The 18,653-nt window shown below is 50.9% G+C and overlaps 1 protein-coding gene across 1 annotated transcript in view; it reads right to left on the reverse strand.

Annotated features, from left to right (window-relative positions):
* The window catches only part of LOC144798673 (dnaJ homolog subfamily C member 3-like), a 139,869-nt gene extending 122,147 nt beyond the window's left edge, over window positions 1–17,722 (reverse strand). The window contains exon 1 of the mRNA XM_078669656.1: window positions 17,568–17,722. Within this exon, the coding sequence (XP_078525782.1) occupies window positions 17,568–17,649 (82 nt within the window). The 5' untranslated portion in view covers window positions 17,650–17,722. The remainder of the gene's footprint in view (window positions 1–17,567) is intronic.
* Window positions 17,723–18,653: the final 931 nt, after the last annotated feature.

The raw sequence follows: 18,653 nt of genomic DNA on the forward strand, positions 1-18,653 counted from the left end.
AAAGTCCAACCACTGGAGGGTGCAAGAGGCGGATAAGCCGTGTGCACAGGGGAGCAAGGTGCCAGTATGAACCGTATGTAAAAGTCCAAGCACTGGAGGGTACAAGAGGCGGATAAGCCGTGTGCACGAGGGAGCAAGGTGCCAGTTTGAACCGTGTGTAAAAGTCCAAGCACTGGAGGGTGCAAGAGGCGGATAAGCCGTGTGCACGGGGGAGCAAGGTGCCAGTATGAACCGTGTGTAAAAGTCCAAGCACTGGAGGGTGCAAGAGGCGGATAAGCCATGTGCACGGGGGAACAAGGTGCCAGTATGAACCGTGTGTAAAAGTCCAAGCACTGGAGGGTGCAAGAGGCGGATAAGCCGTGTGCACGGGGAGCAAGGTGCCAGTATGAACCGTGTGTAAAAGTCCAAGCACTGGAGGGTGCAAGAGGCCGATAAGCCGTGTGCACGAGGAGCAAGGTGCCAGTATGAACCGTGTGTAAAAGTCCAAGCACTGGAGGGTGCAAGAGGCGGGTGCGCTGTGAATCTTGCGTAGGTCAAGGCTGGAAGCACTGACTGGATCCGTGAGTGTCCTCCGGATGCGGAGATGCACACATCGCCTTGCTTGGTTCCTACCACCCCACCATTGCGACCACCTCTTCACCACGCGTCAAACGGACGGTTACATCCAGGGAAAGGCCATCTGCTCTATGGGGCCAGGATAGGAGTATTTTCTGAGGTAAGCAGGTGACAGTGACCATGACACACAGAGGTGAGAGTGGTTTGTGTGCTCCTTTGCTACACTTCCTCCTGGGCATTTACTGACCTCGCAGGTTGCGCTGTGCTTTACAGTAACATCTCTCGTCGTTTCTCAACTCCCAAACATTCTGGGTTAAGAAGTCATCCATAAAGACTCTTCCAGTTATTTCAACTAGTTTCCAAGAACCAAGCTGTCCTCACTGCCAAAATGTCAGCTCAAGGGGTTGGGTTGCACCTGCTGTCTTGTACCACAGCTGTGACATCTCAGTGCAGTGAAAGCCCAGGTCTTGCTGGCAGACACAGAGCAGCAATCCTGGTCCTCTTCACATCACATTTGGCCACGTCAACATTTCTCGAGTGCTTCTGTCAGTGACGGAGTCTGTTTGGATTGTAGGCAGACCACACCCTAGAGGGCCACCTCTGGGGGCTGCCTTCAAATGTGCCAGTGAGCACTCCGGTGTGGCTGTTTATTGTGGGATTAAATGCTGAGGGAATGCCCCAGAGCAGTCACACTTCACTGCTAGACGGGTCTTCTTTTTACCTCCTACACCACTGCCAGACGTGGTTTCTGTTTACCTCATACCCCACTGCTACAAGTGTTTTCTATGTACCTCTTACAACATTGCTAGAAGTGTTTTCCATTTACCTTATACCCCATTGCCAGAAGTATTTTCCGTTTACCTCATACCCCACTGCTAGAAGTGTTTTCTATTTACCTCATACCCCACTGCTACAAGTGTTTTCTATGTACCTCTTACAACATTGCTAGAAGTGTTTTCCGTTTACCTTATACCCCACTGCCAGAAGTATTTTCCGTTTACCTCATACCCCACTGCTAGAAGTGTTTTCTATTTACCTCATACCCCATGATGGACTTGGCCTTTTTCGCTTTTGCCCCCCTAATTTGAAATGTCTCCCCCATGGGATTAAACCTGTATAGGCCATGAGTGGTGTGAGACACCTTGTTAAGATGTAATGTCATGTAATGGTGTGAGCACTTGTAAATTTCCCCCATTTTAGAAATGCACCTGACTAAAATGTTCTTTGTTTAAAATGGATGCCATGGCCATTGGTTTTGCCACCGGATTGCCATAGGTCAGCGGTCTAGATAATATTACCCAGCCACCCCTAGCTTTTGGAGGGAAAGCCTGGCACCCAGGGTGATCAACCCCTCCCATTGAGCCAGTTTAGGCCAGCTTTGCCAACATTCTAGAAGGTTCTGGCACTGCCTGGGAGGAGGGTATAAGTAAGGGGGATGTGCCACCAGAGAGTGAGACAGAGCTGGGACATGAAAGAGAGGGGACCTGCTGCGCGGTGCTACCGCCACAAGGGCATGTGAGCTGGGCCCTGCACCCTAAACCCCCCCCCCCTCTGCTGTCCCCCGGGCCCCTGACAAAGGAGGGCCCCTACCCAGGTCACTGACGCTGTTTGCACCTGGAACCGCGCCAGCGCTGTGTGGAAGAAGCGCCCAGGAGGTGAGGAGTGGGACTGTCTACCCCCTCTTGTGAAGCTGTGGCCCTTTGGAAGTGCTGGGTCGTGAGGAGCTGCCCGGTGAGGATTGTGCCCCCGAGGGACTGTGGCGTGCTAAAGCATTGTGCCCTGTGCCCTGTGACTGCTGTGGCTGAAGTGCTGTGAGGCCCCGAAGCGCTGCGAAGCCCTGAGCACCGCGAGTTGCGAGGTGCCAACCTGCCACTGGAAGCGCTGTGCATGGAAGCGCTGAGAGCTGTGTGGGCAGAGGGGGAGGAGCGGTGCGCTGCGAATAGCGCCGTTTGCTGAGGAGAATAGCGCCGCAAGGTAAATACTTTAATCAAAGGGAGCCTACCCCTTACTGCGCCGAAACTCACCGTCGAGGAGACTGTGGCGCTGCCTGAAGATTGCGCCTGCCGCCGGAAATCACCGCCGCGGCCCGATGCTGTCGTGGGGACCCCGCCCGCGGAGGTGGGCATCGTCGCGGCAGCCCCCGGTGCCAGGAGAGGGCCGTTGGAGTGGAGTGAGGGCCGCGATAGGCCTGAGGCCGGCCTGGCCAGCATCACGTATCGGGGGCGCCGGTGACGTCACCTGCCACGTCCCCAGCCCTCAGAGTACGGATTGGCCTGCGCGGCCGTGCCCCTGGAAGGCCGCGCAGGGATTGGCTGCCGGCCGGCAGCCAGAGAAGAAGAGGCCGACCCCAAGCCCCGGGTCCCCGTGAGGAAGGGTGACCCGGGTGAAGCGCCGGTGCGGGGCCCCCGTGTACGAGGGGGAGCCCCGTAGGGAGAGCGAGCGGGAGCCGGAGCCCACCCCGCCGGTCTGTGCCCCAAAGCAAAAAGGCGGCCGGGGCAGTGAGGAGAGAACCTGGAGCCCGTTGGCTCCGGATCGAAGTCCCCGGTTCCCGTGAGGCGGAGGGAACCCGGGCGAAGCCGGCCGGTGGTGCAGAGCGCCTGCGGGGCTCCCGTGAGGAAGAGGGAGCCCCGATTGTGCTGCCGGAGCCCTGCCATCGAGACGAGGAGGCCTCTGCGAGAGAGGAGGGGGCATCGAGGCACGTGATCGGTGCCTGCCCCAACCCCCCCCCCAGTCCAGCGTGGAAGTCCCCTCAGGCCTGAGGGAGAAGCACTAAGGCCCATAGGGGTCCCAGAGGCCGTTTTGAAACCCCGGGCCCCTGTGAGGAAGAAGGGCCGGGGTGAAGCTGGCAGAAGGTGTGGCGGGGCTCCCAGAAATCGGGAGCGCCCCGGTCCAGAACCTCCGGAGCTACAGCGGATGAGGCCCCGCACTCGCAGGAATTCCGGGTGAGTGGGGCCTGTCTTAAGCTGGTGGAGGAGGAGAGGGCAACGGGGTACATTGCCGGTGCCCGCCCCCGGGGACTGTTTTACCGTATCAGGTGCCCCATCTGGCAGAGGGCATCTGCAACTTGGGCTCCAGAAGTGTTGAACTGCCCTGACTTTCCTGTGCCTAACTGCCCCACCAGACAACTCGGGAGCAAGGAGGTTGCCCTTATTGAATATTTTTGGGGTGGAGAGCGTCATCCCCCTATCGCAGATATAGATCCCTGCTGTATGGGTTGCCCTGAGGTCCCCAGTTATTGCGGAAGCCTGGTGAAGGAAATGACTAAGGTAGCCTAGAAGAATAAGGGTGCATATGGTTGCCCTACTGGAATGTTTATTCCTGCACAGTGACCGGGTTATAGGAAATATTTGATTATCCCTGCCCATGAATGGTTGTGACCTGTGACTAAGGTATACTGATGTTTTGCGGTGGGTGATCTTATGCTGATTCCAGGCGTTATACCCATGAGGATTGTGGGGCCCCTGCGAATGTTATTTACCTGCCTAAGTGAGCCTAATGTATGCACTGGTGAGGTGCGCAATGTGTTGGATGCCCATGGTATTGCTCAGGATTAATGCGCCAGTGTCGATATGCTCATGGTTAAATGCCTAACGTCACACCGTAATGTGTATGCCTAAGGTTTTATTGCATACAAGGTGCCTACTTACCTGATGAGATGGTCATCTCCCTGGTCTAAGGTGATGAGACCGATATCTAATGTTGATGCCCTCATGCTTTCATGCAGGTCCCGGGCTGAGTAGATATCCAGTACCGGTTGATTCCAGTTATGCTGTTGTTTTACACCTGATGGGTGATTGTATGCTTTTGTGCCCACAAGGCAAGTGAATGTGCCTTTTCTTACAGGTTTAGGCATTACAAGTTCTGCCTAGTGTTTTATTCCCACAGGTGGAGGGCGGATTAAACCTGGATGTGCCCTTTTACTACAGGTGACCTGCCCCTATGCTGGTCTGACGTGTGTTCCAGGCCCCTGGTTATGCCCCATGTTAAGGAGCAAGCCTTGCTGATTTTTTTACAGGTGCTCCTGCCTGTTAATAAATGCTGTGATGCCATGAAGTTTTTCCCTTATAGGGGTCGAGTTGGAGTTATACTGCAAGGGGTGTCCTGATGCTGATGTTGTACTTTGCAGTTACAGTCTACTGCTAAGGATGAGAGCCTGAGTTGGCCCCGCCATATCGGCCCCAGGTTTAATGACAAATGTAATCACCTTCTTTATTTCAGCCATGGACTTACGGACTCAGCCCTTACTTCCCATGTAAATAATCCCCCCTGATACACTTGGCTCTGGTGCCAGTTGGCGCCGTGTTGTGATACCACTGTTTATGCATTTTTGCCTTGCAGGTTGGAGATATACTAAACTACTTACTAATTTTCCAACTCAAGCTGGTGTCCTGCCTCTTTTGTGGTGTGCCTGGTGTGTCGTTTGTGGGTACTGCGTGAGTGCTTCACATGTCCTCCGTAGTTTGGCCTGCCCCCTTGGTTCCGTGCTACCCCCCCTGGAGATTTGGTAACCTCATTTCTTACACCCCACATCTAGAAGTGTTTTCTATTTACCTCATAACCCACATCTAGAAGTGTTTTCCGTTTACCTTATACCCCACTGCCAGAAGTATTTTCCGTTTACCTCATACCCCACTGCTAGAAGTGTTTTCCGTTTACCTTATACCCCACTGCCAGAAGTATTTTCCGTTTACCTCATACCCCACTGCTAGAAGTGTTTTCTATTTACCTCATACCCCACTGCTAGAAGTTTTTTCTGTTTTCCTCATGCCCCACTGCTAGAAGTGTTTTCTGTTTACCTCATACACCACTGCTAGAAGTTTTTTCGGTTTTCCTCATACCCCACTGCTAGAAGTGTTTTCCGTTTGCCTTATACCCCACTGCTAGAAGTGTTTTCTGTTTTCCTCATACCCCACTGCTAGAAGTGTTTTCCGTTTACCTTATACCCCACTGCTAGAAGTGTTTTCTGTTTTCCTCATACCCCACTGCTAGAAGTGTTTTCTATTTACCTCACACCCCACTGCTAGAAGCGTTTTCTATTTACCTCAGTCATACCCCACTGCTAGAAGTGTTTTCTATTTACCTCGTACCCCACTGCTAGAAGTGTTTTCCGTTTACCTCATACGCCAGTGCTAGAGGTTTTTTCTGTTTTCCGCATACCCCACTGCAAGAAGTTTTTTCTGTTTTCCTCATACCCCACTGCTGGAAGCGTTTTTTATTTACCTCATACACCACTGCTAGAAGCGTTTTCTGTTTACCTCATACCCCAGTGCTAGAAGTTTTTTCTGTTTTCCGCATACCCCACTGCTAGAATTTTTTTCTGTTTTCCTCATACCCCACTGCTAGAAGCGTTTTTTATTTACCTCATACACCACTGGTAGAAGCGTTTTCTGTTTACCTCATACCCCACTCTTAAAAGCGTTTTCCCCATACCCCACTGCTAGAAGTGAATTTCCAGCAGAAATTAGTATTGTTGCTTTGCCCTACATTACTTCATGTGTCGCTAGGACTTGGTGTATCTTTCTTCCTGCAGTCCCCCCCATCTATTCTGTTTGCTTACCCCTTCCCCTGGATCCTCGTTAACTGAGGGTGGAGACTTCTCTGCATTTTACACCTTCACAAAAACAGCACACAAAGGCCACCAATCCCTTGGATCTCCATCTGCGCAGACAAACTTGCCCGCTAGGCAACTCAGACAGACAGCATCGCAGGAAATCCACTTGGTACACCTCCGTCCTCCAAGAAGCCAGACGCACCTGCAGATGCCTTGAGAAGAACTGGCGAAACAACAAGACGCCCGAAAACCACACCACCTGCAAAGACGCCATGACGAAATACCACCATCACATCAGAAACACCAAAAGAACTTTCATCCACAACAAAATCCTCACCAACGCCAGCAACTCCAGGGAGCTCATCAGAGTCATCCAGGAATTCACCAAACCAGCCAGTGAAACCACGCACATCACCCACTCCCAGGACCTCTGCAACAAGCCTGTAACCTACTTCCCCCAGAAAATCAACAATCTCTATGACAACTTCAACAACCAAACACAACGGCATGCCTCACGCACAAAGCCCTCCACTCTGGAAAATCAGAATATTTAGCCGCCAAACTTAAGAGGGCCGGACAGACGAGAAACCTCAGGAGCTCAAACTCCCTCCTTCTCATACCCTTGAAAACACACAAACACAAAACAGCTGCAAAATCATTTGCCGGAACCGCACCCAAAATTTGGAACTCCATCCCGGCAGACATCAGCACTATCCCTTCCTTCACAAAATTAAAAAAACACCTTAAAATCCTCCTGCTGAACCGCGCCCCCCCAAATGGATAGCCACGCCACCCCTGAGGATGGTGTTCTCTGACCTGACTCTGCTCATATCCTCCTCAGCCCGCCTCAAGACTTTCCCTGCACATGATTAAGCGGCCTCACGATACTCGGATCACCTCCACTCAGCACTCAACAAGGCTACCTCAGGACTCTTCCACTCCGCCTTGAAGGCTCGAGACCCCTGGTCTGCCGATCTTTTTAGATCTACCGAAATCAGCATTCAACAAGGCTACCTCCTAACTCGTCCACCGCTTCCATAAGCCTTAGCACGCTTGGACTACCGAATCGCTCTGTTCTCTTTGCTGGCAATCACTTTAATATGCTTAACTACCTTGAAACATTGCTGTAAAGCGCCTCGATACCCTCGGGTATGGTCAGCGCTATATAAAACTCCTAAAATAAAAAAAAATAAACATGGTTCCGCAACCACCGCCCCCTCCAGCAACACCTGCCAGGCCACCGGTTATTGACCAAAGAGACCGCCTCGACCATGAAAAGCATCCACTGGGGGCCCCCCACAGAACCCTGCCCACCGCACATCTACCACAGAGCTGCTGCCAGCGCACCAGAACTATGACGCACCATCAACGCCACCTTCCAGGTGGAAACAGGCCGTAGTTACACCGATCCTGAAGAAGAGGACCTTAGACCCCCTTAAACCTGAGAACTACCGCCCTGTTTCTCTTTTGCCTTGGGCTGCGAAAGTTACTGAGGCCCATGTGAACGGAATCCTTTCTAACCATCTTTCTAGGGCTAACATTCTTGACCCCACCCAGAACGGGTTCCGTGCGGGCCACAGCACGGAGACGGCCCTACTCTCTATGGTTGAACACCTGCGGTCTATGCTTGATGAGGGTCGGACGGCGGCACTATTATTATTAGATCTTAGTGCCGCGTTTGACACGATCTCAAATAGGATCTTGCTCCAGCGCCTGAAGAGGTAGGTGTCATGGGTTCTGCCCTATGTTGGTTTCGTTCATTTCTTGCCGATGGGTCCTTTAAGGTGGCGATTCCGCCCTGCCAGTCTAAATCTTATCCACTGGAACTGGGTGTTCCGCAGGGCTCTTCGTTAAGTCTCACTCTATTCAATCTCTACGTGAGGCCGCTGGCAGCGGTCGACAAGCAATGGGGCCTGACGATGGTCTCATACGCTGACGACACGCAACTGGCGGTCTCGTTGAGTGGAGACCCTGACATGGAGGCTCCCAGGTTCCGTGGCGGACTGCTAGCCGTGGCCAACTAGATGACGTCCAACTGTCTCCAGTTAAACACTAAAAAAACCGAGGTCATGGTGGTCGGCAAGCAGGCGGAGTTATGGGGGACAGGGGGTGGCCTCCTGAACTGGGTGAGACCCCTTCTCCAGTATCGGAGATAAAGAATCTTGGGGTTTGGCTGGATCCGACGCTCAGTTTCATTGGCCATACTAGGAAGGTGGCGGCTACCTGTTACAATATCATCAGAGGCCTAAGACCGATCATGAAATTTTTCGACGCCCCCACTAGGCAGCTAGTGGTCCAAGCGTCAGTGCTGTCCCGGCTGGATTATGCTAGCTCGCTTTTAGTGGGGATTAATCAGTCGGAACTCACCCGACTGCAGCGAGTTCAAAACGCTGCAGCCAGAGTGGTGATAGGCTTGCCAAGGTACTGTTCGGTCTCTAATGCGTTGCGCTCTCTTCACTGGCTTCCGGTGAACCAGAGGATCAAATTCAAGGTGTTATGCCTTGCCTTTAAAATCCTTAAGGGCTCATCTTCCCAAATATTGGAGAGTTTGTTGAAGCCATATGTACCCTCATGGACCCTTAGATCCCTGGGCCAAAATCTGGCAGCGCTCCGCGCTTCAGACTGAGCAGAGTCGGCGGCCGCTCTTTTCGGGTGTTAGCGGCGAAGTATTGGAACGCTCTCCCCCCTCACATCCGGGCCCTTGGAGATCTCTTGCTGTTTAGACGGGCTATCAAGACTATTTTATTTGTCTAAAGTTTTTTCTACCTGATTCTTTCGTTGGTCCACTTTCTTTAGCTTTCTAACAGTGTTGTGTTTTGGGTGCCTTGCATTGCGCCGGGACGCCCCTTTGCTTAAGTTAAGATAACATAACATAACATAACCTTCATCACGGCATCTTCCAACGACTGGAAACGCGCAGAAGTCAGACCCCTGTTCAAGAAACCTTCAGCAGAACCCAAGGACCTCAAAAACTACCCGCCCGTCTCTTTCCTCCCCTTCACGGCAAAAGTAATTGAGAAGACTCAACTCCCAGCTAACAAAGTTCATTGAAGACAACTCCATCCTCGACCCATCCCAATCCAGATTATGCAGCAACCTCAGCACCGAGATTGCCGTTCTCGCAGCCACAGACGACATCCGCATCCTCCTCCACCAAGGCCACACCAGAGCCCTGATACTACTCGACCTGTCAGCAGCATTCAACACAGTCTCCGACCACACACTCACCGCCATACTACACGACGCCGGCATACAACAAACCACCATCGAATGGATCCGCTCTTTCCTCAATGGCAGAAGCCAAAGAATCAGACTACCACCGTTCCTCTCTGCACCCACAGAAATTAACTGCAGAGTACCACAGGGATCCTCACTCAGCCCAACCATCTTCAACATATACATGGCCCCCTCGCTGCATCATCAGTACTGCATACTCTGGACGGCATCTTTACGAACAATGAGAGTATAAGAGTGACGTCGGTTTTACCAATCCCATGGTCAGATCACTCGGTCATTCATCTTAGAATAAAACACACACCACAACCCGGGAGCCGTAGGATTCGCCCAACACTGGCCTTAACCAGGCCGTGGAAAGGTATTCAGAAGGATAGTCTAGCTAAAATTCTCCCAAAAAATCTCCCCTCATTCACTAACAGCAATGATGGGGCTAATAAATTCAACCTCTGGATAAAAGAGGCAGTTAGAGAACTAGCCCCTGAAGACAGAAAGAAACCCAGGAGACAATCAGCCACCTCACCTTGGTACACACCGGAAGTTAAGCAACAAAAAAAAATCAACTGTAGGCACAAAGAACGGATCTGGAGATACGATTATAGCACATCTCACAAAAAAAAATACACAAAAGCTCTAAATGAGTATAAAAAAATGATTGTACAAGCCAAATCGATCTATTTCACGTCTGCAAATTCCTCTAAAGAGCTATTCAAAACAGTGTCATGCCTACTCAAATGGCCCAGGGACACAGTATTTGTCCCTGATCAACACTTTGTAGATACGATAGCCTTGTTCTTCCAACAAAAGGTCCATGATGAGCTGCATCATGAGCTGATGAGCTAATGAGCTGCATGAGATATCCAACCCAGGGACCAACATCATTAGGGAACAATCAGCAGCCCCCCAGAATTGTCTATCCCATTTTTCTCACTTTGAGGAAGATCTGATTTCCAAGATGATAGAACAAGCCAAGTCAGGATCTCCGCAAGACCCCTGTCCGCCCTACATATTTCAGCTGGCCCCAGAAACAATCAGTAAAACCTTAACGCCACTTCTCAATGTGGTAATTAAATCAGGTGTATTTCCGCATCAATGGAAAAAAGCCAGCGTCAGACCTATCCTAAAAAAGGACTCCTTAGACCCAGGGGAGACAAAAAACTATTGTCCCATCTCCTGTCTCCCTCTACCAACAAAAATATTAGAAAAGGCCCTTAATCAGGAACTAATGGAGTTTGTCAACATCAATAACATCCTTGACAATACCTAACACGGCTTTAGGTCTTGTCACTCTACTGAGACAGCCCTAATAATTGCTACGGAGGAAGCCTGCAGAACCATGGATAGGATAGGAAGAGCAGTGCTGATACAGCAGCATTCGACACTGTTAACCATGGGATCCTCATCAACAGGCTAGAATCAGTGGGAGTTAGAGACACTGCCTTGTCCCTACTAAAGTCATTTTTAGGAAATAGAATCCAACAACTTTATTGGGAAGGCCTGAAGTCGGAGGAATTCTCCCTCCCTTGTGGGGTCCCCCAGGGTTCGGCACTCTCCCCCACCCTCTTTAATCTTTATGTGACCCCGCTACATCACTAATTAAAGCACATGGCTTGAAATTGGTTTTGTATGCCGACGACACACAACTGATCGTGTCACTTACACAAACTATTGAAGTCACTGTGGAACAGTTTAGAAGCTGTCTCTTAAACATAAAAAGTTGGATGAACATGAACTTCCTAAAATTGAACACCGAAAAAACGGAGGTGATCGAGTTCGGACACAATACTCACATCTGGAGCCAACTTTGGTGGCCTCCTGAGGCAGGAATGTGTCCTGAGCCTGCACAAAAAGTTAAAAATCTGGGCTTATGGATAGACAAAGATCTTGCTCTCACAGCACAGGTGAATCAAGTGACGTCTGCATGCTTTTTTACAATCAAAACCCTCAGGAAAATACTGCCCATGATCCCCCCAACATTAAGGAAAACAGAGGTTGGGGCCTTAGTCCTCTCCCGTATCGACTACTGCAAAGCCTTATATCTGGGTATGGGTGAAAGGCAACTTACCAAATTACAGTCACTGCAAAACGCAGCGGCAAGAGCTCTGTTGGACCTCCCAAAGCGCCATCCCACTTCCAAAGCCATACGCCAACTCCATTGGCTGCCAGTTCGGCAGAGAGTACAATTCAAAGCCCTCTGCCTAGTCCACAAAACAGTAATAGGAGGAGGAGCCGAGGACTTGAAAGCTCTCTTTCCCCGCTACACCCCTAGCCGTACTCTTAATCTACGTGCCAGGGCCTAATCACCTTCGCGAGAATAAGGAGAGCACGCTGGGGAGGCAAGTCATTTTCCCATCAGGCAGCGAAGCTGTGGAACGCCTTGCCCACTAAGCTCCGTCTACAACCAAATAAGAGCAGTTTCAGAAAGGCATTGAAGACCTGGCTGTTTACAACACCTTAATCATCCAGCAGTAGCCGTACCCTCTCTCAGCGCCAAGACGCCACGGCATAAGTGCGCTTAACAAATATTTCAGTCAGTCAGAGTCACGTTCAAGATACTCACCCACGCCTACAAATGCCTCCACAACACGGGACCTCAACAAGAGAATCACCTTCCACGTACCCAAAAGAAATCTCCGCTACATAAACCTTGCCCGCGCCGAAACACCGCGCATCCGCAGGGCCAGAACAGGGGGAAGAGCCTTCTCCTACATCGCAGCCAAGACCTGGAAAGACCTCCCTATCGACATCAGACGTGCACCCTCCCTGAACACCTTCAGGACGGCTCTCAAGACCTGTCTCTTCGACGGAGCGTAACTGCTGCCCCCCTAGCACCTTGAGACCCTCACGGGAGAGTGCGCTTTAAACTCCCTGATTGATTGATTGAGCCCTGCTTGGTCTCAAGAAGGACAGTAGGGGTTTCAACCATGTCCAACAGTTGGTTACTTTCTCATAGTACTGTCTGCGCCGACCACCAGTGTAGGCCACCGACTCATGAATACTCAGGACTACTCACTTTTCAGTGCATCAAGCACCGTCTCACACCAGGGACACTCTCATTCATTCTCTGTATACTCAGAGCATCTCCTTCTTGATACAAGGGTGAACTCTTCTCAGCACCATGGCCATTCTTGCATTGCTGTGGACCACCGCCCTTCCCCCGCCCACCATGCTGCCCCTCCACACCCATGTAATATGGACACCTCTCCACATTAGGAGCACTTCCAAATCTCCCTGCGGATGAACACCTGCCCCACAATCCCCCCCCCCCCTTGTATTGTGGGCACTGCAACACTCTACCTCTATTTCCTCCTGTAATGGTGGTAACCCTGCATGTCCCTGTAATGATGGTAACCTTGCATGTCCCTGTAATGATGGTAACCTTGCACGTCTCTGTAATGATGGTAACCCTGTATGTCTCTGTAATGATGGTAACTTGTATGTCTCTGTAATGATGGTAACCTTGCATGTCTCTGTAATGATGGTAACCCTGCATGTCCCTGTAATGATGGTAACCCTGCATGTCTCTGTAATGATGGTAACCCTGCATGTCTCTGTAATGATGGTAACCCTGCATGTCCCTGTAATGATGGTAACCCTGCATGTCTCTGTAATGATGGTAACCCTGCATGTCCCTGTAATGATGGTAACCCTGCATGTCTCTGTAATGATGGTAACCCTGCATGTCCCTGTAATGATGGTAACCCTGCATGTCCCTGTAATGATGGTAACCTTGCACGTCTCTGTAATGATGGTAACCCTGTATGTCTCTGTAATGATGGTAACTTGTATGTCTCTGTAATGATGGTAACCTTGCATGTCTCTGTAATGATGGTAACCCTGCATGTCCCTGTAATGATGGTAACCCTGCATGTCTCTGTAATGATGGTAACCCTGCATGTCTCTGTAATGATGGTAACCCTGCATGTCCCTGTAATGATGGTAACCCTGCATGTCTCTGTAATGATGGTAACCTTGCATGTCCCTGTAATGATGGTAACCTTGCACGTCTCTGTAATGATGGTAACCCTGTATGTCTCTGTAATGATGGTAACTTGTATGTCTCTGTAATGATGGTAACCCAGCATTTCTCTGTAATGATGGTAACCCTGCATGTCCCTGTAATGATGGTAACCCTGCATGTCCCTGTAATGATGGTAACCTTATATGTCCCTGTAATGATGGTAACCTTGCACGTCTCTGTAATGATGGTAACCCTGTATGTCTCTGTAATGATGGTAACTTGTATGTCTCTGTAATGATGGTAACCTTGCATGTCTCTGTAATGATGGTAACCCTGCATGTCCCTGTAATGATGGTAACCCTGCATGTCTCTGTAATGATGGTAACCCTGCATGTCTCTGTAACGATGGTAACCCTGCATGTCCCTGTAATGATGGTAACCCTGCATGTCTCTGTAATGATGGTAACCCTGCATGTCCCTGTAATGATGGTAACCCTGCATGTCTCTGTAATGATGGTAACCCTGCATGTCCCTGTAATGATGGTAACCCTGCATGTCTCTGTAATGATGGTAACCCTGCATGTCTCTGTAATGATGGTAACCCTGTATGTCTCTGTAATGATGGTAACTTGTATGTCTCTGTAATGATGGTAACCCTGCATGTCTCTGTAATGATGGTAACCCTGCATGTCCCTGTAATGATGGTAACCCTGCATGTCTCTGTAATGATGGTAACCCTGCATGTCCCTGTAATGATGGTAACCCTGCATGTCTCTGTAATGATGGTAACCCTGCATGTCTCTGTAATGATGGTAACCCTGTATGTCTCTGTAATGATGGTAACTTGTATGTCTCTGTAATGATGGTAACCCTGCATGTCTCTGTAATGATGGTAACCCTGCATGTCCCTGTAATGATGGTAACCCTGCATGTCCCTGTAATGATGGTAACCTTGCACGTCTCTGTAATGATGGTAACCCTGTATGTCTCTGTAATGATGGTAACTTGTATGTCTCTGTAATGATGGTAACCCTGCATGTCTCTGTAATGATGGTAACCCTGCATGTCCCTGTAATGATGGTAACCCTGCATGTCCCTGTAATGATGGTAACCTTGCATGTCCCTGTAATGATGGTAACCTTGCACGTCTCTGTAATGATGGTAACCCTGTATGTCTCTGTAATGATGGTAACTTGTATGTCTCTGTAATGATGGTAACCTTGCATGTCTCTGTAATGATGGTAACCCTGCATGTCCCTGTAATGATGGTAACCCTGCATGTCTCTGTAATGATGGTAACCCTGCATGTCTCTGTAATGATGGTAACCCTGCATGTCCCTGTAATGGTGGTAACCCTGCATGTCCCTGTAATGATGGTAACCCTGCATGTTCATGCACTGAGGGTAGCCCTGTATGACCCCAGTATTGAGGGTACCCCTGCATGCACCTGTATAGAGGTTAGCCCTGCCTGCCCCTGTAAAGAGGTTGCCCCTGTATTGAGGGCGCCCCTGCATGCACTTGTATAGAGGGCAGCCCTGCCTTCCCCTTGTAAAGAGGATGCCCCTGTAATTTGGGTACCCCTGTCTGCCCCTGTATAGAGGGTACCCCTGCATGCCCCTGTACTTATGGTCACTCTGCATGCCCCTGTAAAGAGGGTGCCCCTGTACTAAGGTTACTCCTGCATGCACCTCTATAGAGGGTAACCCTGCATGACACTGAATAGAGGGTACCCCTGTAATGAGGATTCCCCAGTAACGAGGGTACCCCTGCAATGATGGCCACCTGCATGCACCTCTATAGAGGGTAACCCAGCTTGCCACTGAATAGAGGGTACCCCTGTAATGAGGATTCCCCAGTATTGAGGGTACCCCTGCATGTCCCTGTATTGATGAGACCCCTGCATGTCCCTGTAATGATGACCCCCCTGCATGTCCCTGTAATGAGACCCCTGCATGTCCCTGTAATGATGAGACCCCTGCATGTCCCTGTAATGAGGAGACCCCTGCATGTCCCTGTAATGAGGAGACCCCTGCATGTCCCTGTGATGATGAGACCCCTGCATGTCCCTGTGATGATGAGACCCCTGCATGTCCCTGTGATGATGACACCCCTGCATGTCCCTGTGATGATGAGACCCCTGCATGTCCCTGTGATGATGAGACCCCTGCATGTCCCTGTAATGATGACACCCCTGCATGTCCCTGTGATGATGAGACCCCTGCATGTCCCTGTGATGATGAGACCCCTGCATGTCCCTGTGATGAGGAGACCCCTGCATGTCCCTGTGATGATGACACCCCTGCATGTCCCTGTAATGATGACACCCCTGCATGTCCCTGTGATGATGACACCCCTGCATGTCCCTGTGATGATGACACCCCTGCATGTCCCTGTGATGATGAGACCCCTGCATGTCCCTGTGATGATGAGACCCCTGCATGTCCCTGTGATGATGACACCCCTGCATGTCCCTGTATTGATGAGACCCCTGCATGTCCCTGTAATGATGACCCCCTGCATGTCCCTGTAATGAGACCCCTGCATGTCCCTGTAATGATGAGACCCCTGCATGTCCCTGTAATAATGAGACCCCTGCATGTCCCTGTAATGATGAACCCCCTGCATGTCCCTGTAATGAGACCCCTGCATGTCCCTGTAATGATGAGACCCCTGCATGTCCCTGTAATGATGAGACCCCTGCATGTCCCTGTAATGATGACACCCCTGCATGTCCCTGTGATGATGAGACCCCTGCATGTCCCTGTGATGATGAGACCCCTGCATGTCCCTGTGATGATGAGACCCCTGCATGTCCCTGTGATGATGACACCCCTGCATGTCCCTGTGATGATGACACCCCTGCATGTCCCTGTGATGATGAGACCCCTGCATGTCCCTGTGATGATGAGACCCCTGCATGTCCCTGTGATGATGAGACCCCTGCATGTCCCAGTGATGATGACACCCCTGCATGTCCCTGTATTGATGACACCCCTGCATGTCCCTGTGATGATGAGACCCCTGCATGTCCCTGTGATGATGAGACCCCTACATGTCCCTGTGATGATGAGACCCCTACATGTCCCTGTGATGATGACACCCCTACATGTCCCTGTGATGATGACACCCCTACATGTCCCTGTGATGATGAGACCCCTGCATGTCCCTGTGATGATGAGACCCCTGCATGTCCCTGTGATGATGACACCCCTGCATGTCCCTGTGATGATGACACCCCTGCATGTCCCTGTGATGAAGAGACCCCTGCATGTCCCTGTAATGATGACACCCCTGCATGTCCCTGTAATGATGACACCCCTGCATGTCCCTGTGATGACGAGACCCCTGCATGTCCCTGTAATGATGACACCCCTGCATGTCCCTGTGATGATGAGACCCCTGCATGTCCCTGTGATGATGACACCCCTGCATGTCCCTGTGATGATGACACCCCTGCATGTCCCTGTGATGATGAGACCCCTGCATGTCCCTGTGATGATGAGACCCCTGCATGTCCCTGTGATGATGAGACCCCTGCATGTCCATGTGATGATGAGACCCCTGCATGTCCATGTGATGATGAGACCCCTGCATGTCCCTGTGATGATGAGACCCCTGCATGTCCCTGTGATGATGACACCCCTGCATGTCCCTGTGATGACCCCCCTGCATGTCCCTGTGATGAGACCCCTGCATGTCCCTGTAATGAGGAGACCCCTGCATGTCCCTGTAATGATGAGACCCCTGCATGTCCCTGTGATGAGACCCCTGCATGTCCCTGTGATGATGAGACCCCTGCATGTCCCTGTGATGATGAGACCCCTGCATGTCCCTGTGATGATGAGACCCCTGCATGTCCCTGTAATGATGAGACCCCTGCATGTCCCTGTAATGATGAGACCCCTGCATGTCCATGTGATGATGAGACCCCTGCATGTCCATGTGATGATGAGACCCCTGCATGTCCCTGTGATGATGACACCCCTGCATGTCCCTGTGATGATGACACCCCTGCATGTCCCTGTGATGACCCCCCTGCATGTCCCTGTGATGAGACCCCTGCATGTCCCTGTAATGATGAGACCCCTGCATGTCCCTGTAATGATGAGACCCCTGCATGTCCCTGTGATGATGAGACCCCTGCATGTCCCTGTGATGATGAGACCCCTGCATGTCCCTGTGATGATGAGACCCCTGCATGTCCCTGTAATGATGAGACCCCTGCAGCCCCCCCTGCCCCGAGGCCCCGCCCCTCCCCCCGCTCACCGTCCAGCTGCAGGTCCAGCAGCACGCAGAGCAGGGACACGGAGGACAGGACCCCGCTCAGCCGCCGCCGCTCGCCCTCCATCCGGGCTCCTCTTCCCGTCACCCCGGGACCGGCGCATGCGCGCTCCCTCCGCCAGAATGACAGCCGCCGCGCGCCGGCCCCGCCCATCCGCACGCCGACTTCCGGCCTCCAGGCGCGTGGGGGTCACTGATTGGTGGAGGCATTCGACACAAACGAAGGACAAGGTCTACGATTACTGTGAGCGTTCCATAGAAGTGATGACAATGTGCGCACGCGCAGAGCTCGTTTGGAAACTAGAGCGCGCACTGCAACAATGTCCACCGCCATGTTGGGGGAACTTAAACCCTCCTCTGTATTTCTGTTTACTGTGGATTATTTTGTGTAAAAGTCTATGAGAGGTTTACTTCTAGAGAAATATAATAATCTAGTCAGAATCTAGTACATCCCCTCTCTCATGTGAGGTTGTATCTTAATGGATGAAGAATGAAAGAAGAAAACAACTCCCAGATGTGCGTGAAATGTCATAGCTGCTGAAGTTTCAGATTGCTCATGTGTGAGTGACATGTTCATAATTTCAGTGTAATGATGAGTGACATTCAACGACTATGAGGGACACTTACTTGCGATCAAAAATCAAGCAATGAAGACAAGGAAACATACAAATATCACAAATTACACCCATTTGAACAACAAAAATTTCTAAGAAGATCTTAAAACTGTTGCAAAGCACCAGAAATGGAAAAACACTAACAGACATGACACACAGAGTCAATCCAGGCTCTGGGACCTGACTGTAATTAAGCTGAAACAGGATGTGAGAAAGGGCCCAGCACGCGGATCTCAGCTGCCTCATCCTGTTAATAAATTATGAGAGTTACTAGTCACGACTGGCTGATAGACTGACTCGGTCTTGCGGGTTCGGAGCACTCCAGCAGCATCACAGAAGCATCAGGAGACAGAGAAGATGAACATTCAAAATAAGTAAATTAAATTACGAATTTGTTACAGACTGACCCTATAGTGCAGCTGCAGAGCCCGCCGCAGCACTGGGCAAGCCGCCTCAG

This window comes from Lissotriton helveticus, chromosome 12 (assembly GCF_964261635.1).
Source record: "Lissotriton helveticus chromosome 12, aLisHel1.1, whole genome shotgun sequence".
Classification (NCBI taxonomy): domain Eukaryota; kingdom Metazoa; phylum Chordata; class Amphibia; order Caudata; family Salamandridae; genus Lissotriton; species Lissotriton helveticus.